At 41.8% G+C, this 3,778-nt stretch overlaps 1 protein-coding gene across 1 annotated transcript; it reads left to right on the top strand.

Moving 5' to 3' along the window:
• Positions 1–2,727: 2,727 nt before the first annotated feature.
• On the top strand, positions 2,728–3,071 carry LOC128569549 (60S ribosomal protein L37-like). The gene has a single exon (XM_053567683.1). The coding sequence runs from the start codon at positions 2,732–2,734 to the stop codon at positions 3,023–3,025; it is 294 nt and encodes a 97-aa protein (XP_053423658.1). The 5' UTR covers positions 2,728–2,731; the 3' UTR covers positions 3,026–3,071.
• Positions 3,072–3,778: the final 707 nt, after the last annotated feature.

The following is a 3,778-nucleotide window of genomic DNA, read 5'->3' as shown; positions in this document are numbered from 1 at the left end:
AAATTATTATTATTTTTTTTTTTGAGGCAGAGTCTCACTCTGTTGCCCTGTTGCCCTGAGGAAGGAGGAGGCCCAATGGAGAGAAAAAGCACAAAAATACTATATTTAAGAGGGAAAAGGCTTTTATTCAGCTGGTGGAGCTTTTGGCATGGATGAATTCAAAATGGCCACACTCCCCAACTGGCTTAGTCTTTCTCCAGTCAGAAAGTTCCAACCCACAGGTACCTTTCTCATTGGTCAGTTTAAATGAAGTGGGAGAAGCTGTGTCAGCCCCCACAGAACTACAGGATTTCACAGAAGTGGAAATTTCTAGGTCCCAGGAAGTTAAGTCTACAAATTCCTAAGAGCAGAGTCACCATGGAGAGGACATGCAGGTGTATCCTTGGGGTCACCTTGAGAAGACCTTAGTTCTCCTAGGCCTCACCCTTCCTGGATATCCTCTCTCAACAACCTCAAATGATTTGACTCAAGTAATCCTTTTGCCTCACCCTCCTGAGTAGCTGAGACTATAGGTGCCTGCCACATGGCCCAGCTAGTTTTTTTCTAATTTTAGTAGAGACATGGTTTAGCTCTTGCTCAGGATAGTCTCCAACTCCTTAGCTCAAGCAATCCACACTCCTCGGCCTCCCAGAGTGCTAGGATTACAGGCATGAACCACTGCACCCAGCCATGAATAATTTTGTAAAGGTTTATTAAGAGTTAAATGCGTGGTGGCTCCCACCTGTAGTCCTAGCACTCTGGGAGGCTGCAGTGAGTGTATAGATTGAGCTCAGGAGTTTGAGACCAGCCTGAGCAAGAGTGAGAGAGTGTGAACCCCCACCCCGTCTCTACTAAAATAATGAAAAACTGAGGTAAGAGGATTGCTTGAGCCCAAGAGTTTGAGATTGCTGTGAGCTGTGATGCCATAGGGTTGTCACTCTGTTTCAAAAAAAAAAAAGCCAAATGTGATGATCAACCCAGAAAGACACACCAACAAAGTTGGGGGTATCCTAGAGTTTGTCACAAGGTGAAAGGTTTTTATAGGATGTTTTTTAAAAAGGGAGGGAGACTTCTCATACCAAGGTTGTCCTCTTTTCATTGGAGGGTATGAAACAGAAATTATAATTACAAGCTACAGATTACATCATAGAAACTAAAAAATTCCACCTGCAAGACAATTAGTACAATGTCATGCTTCAGCTGATTTTAAAGCGAATCAGCATCTTATTCAGCAGGTTATACACTGATCAGTACATAGACAATATAAGGAATTTACAAGAAGATTCTTTGTTTGGAGACAAAAAGGTTGCCATGGAGTCACAATACCCACTGAAGGCAGATTACTTTGGAAGCCTGCTTCCTTCTAAGGAAAGCTGTCCAATGTGACCTATAGGTTATCAGTTTGTTTTTGAAAGATAGGCTCATGGGAGGCAGACTCCTTTGAGAGAGGCAGGAGACCAAGGAAGGGGACTTGGGCTTAGTATCAAGCTTTCCAGAACAAGGCGTGTTTGGCACACAAAAGTAGGGAAGATGTTAGTCACAAGTTCACAGAAGCTGGAAGCATGGTTAATATACATAAACATATACTGTCACTAATAAAACAAAGGATGCTGAATTGGGTGCAGATATAACATCCAGGTGGAGGCATTCAGCCCAAACTAGAAGTAGCATCTGAGTTAGCTTTTATCCTATTTTTGGTATGTTAATTCTATAATTTTTTGCAGGTAGTCTTTATCAAGTTGAGGATGACCTCCTTTATTCCTAGTTTGCTGAGATTTTTGTTATGAAAGGGTGTTGAATTCTGTCAAATGTTTTTATACATTATTTGAAATAATCATATGGTTTTCTTTTTTCAATGTAATGTAGAGAATTACATTATAATAAAGTTTTTTTGTGGTTGTTTGTTTGTTTTTAGACAGAGTCTCAAGCTGTCACCCTGGGTAGAGTGCCATAGGGTCACAGCTCACAGCAACCTCAAACTCTTGGGCTTAAGCAATTCTCTTGCCTCAGTCTCCCAAGTAGCTGTGACTACAGGCTCCCACTACAAAGCCTGGCTATTTTAGTTGTTATTGTTGCAGTTGTCATTGTTGTTTTAGCTGGCCTGGGCTGGGTTCGAACCCGCCAGCCTCGGTGTATGTGGCCAAGGCTCTACCCACTGAGCTACGGGCGCCACCTATAATAGACTGTTGAATGTTAAACCATTCTTATATTTCTAGGTTAAGCCCACTTGTCCATGATAAATCCCAATTCTATATATGTCCAAAATAAATCTGCTCATATTGTACCAAGGATTTTTGTACCTATATTGAAGAAAATTAGAAATGTTTTACCCCCAAATACATTCTTTGATGTATTTTCAGATGGCTGCCATGAGTCTTACAGATGGCGTAATACTACGAAGCTATAGCCAGGTTTATCCTTTAACTCTAACCTAGAAAAGATTAACTGAGAGACTAACTAGAAACATTTACCATCTATTCTCTCTGAGGACTGTTCTCTGTAAGATTTCATTTGTATAACCAGACCACCTTCACTAACTAGCTGAGTCTCTTCCTATCTCCCTCCCTGAACCTGCTTTTCTGCCTTCAATCCCCCATTCTTTAAAAATCAATGTATCGGGCGGCGCCTGTGGCTCAAGGAGTAGGGCGCCGGTCCCATATGCCGGAGGTGGTGGGTTCAAACCTAGCCCCAGCCAAAAACCACAAAAAAAAAGAAAGAAACTTTGCTCTTTGGTCTCGGCTACAGACGCACCATGACGAAGGGAACGTCATCGTTTGGAAAGCGTCGGAATAAGACGCATACGTTGTGCCGCCGCTGTGGCTCTAAGGCCTACCACCTACAAAAGTCCACCTGTGGCAAATGTGGCTCTCCTGCTAAGTGCAAGAGAAAGTATAACTGGAGTGCCAAGGCTAAAAGAAGAAATACCACTGGGACTGGTCGGATGAGGCACCTAAAAATTGTGTACCGCAGATTCAGGCATGGATTCCGTGAAGGAACAACGCCTAAACCCAAGAGGGCAGCTGTTACAGCATCTAGTTCATCTTAAGAATGTCAACAATTAGTCATGCAATAAATGTTTCGGTTTTTAAAAATCCCAATAAAATAAAATAAAATAAAATAAAAATAAAAATCAATGTATCTTCTTGAGGAGTTGATTCTTCTGAGTATTCTCTTTTATACACATAAAATAAAATAAAATTGTCTTCTTCCTCCTATTAATCAATCTGCTTCATATCAGTGATTTTCAGCATATTTTAGGGGGCTAAGAGCCTTTGCTTCCTACAATATTCATGGAGTCTATAATTTTCTTATAATCTTTTCATAAAATTTTGGTACCAGGATCACATAAATCCCCTAAAACAAGTTCCAAAGCATTCTCTTCTCTTGTATTTTCTTTTTCTTATTTATTTATTTATCGAGACAAAGCCTCAAGCTGTCACCCCGGGTAGAGTGCTGTGGCATCACAGCTCATAGCAACCTCCAACTCCTGGGCTCAAGCGATTCTCTTGCCTCCGCCTCCCAAGTAGCTGGGACTACAGGTGCCTGCCACAACACTTGGCTATTTTTTGGTTGCAGTGGTCATTGTTGTTTGGCGGGCCCAGGCTGTATTTGAACCCGCCAACTCAGGTGTATGTGGCTGGTGCCTTAGCCACTTGAACCACAGGCGCCAAGCCAGTTAACTCTTTTTTTTTTTTTTTTTTTGAGACAGAATCTCACTCTGTTGCCCTGGGTAGAATGCCTTGGCATCATAGCTCACAGCAACCTCAAACTCCTGAGCTCAAGTCCTCTTGCTTCAACC

The sequence above is a fragment of the Nycticebus coucang genome, chromosome 2 (assembly GCF_027406575.1).
Source record: "Nycticebus coucang isolate mNycCou1 chromosome 2, mNycCou1.pri, whole genome shotgun sequence".
Lineage (NCBI taxonomy): Eukaryota > Metazoa > Chordata > Mammalia > Primates > Lorisidae > Nycticebus > Nycticebus coucang.
Note: the sequence above shows the minus strand (reverse complement) of the source record. Positions and strands in the feature narration are given on the sequence as shown.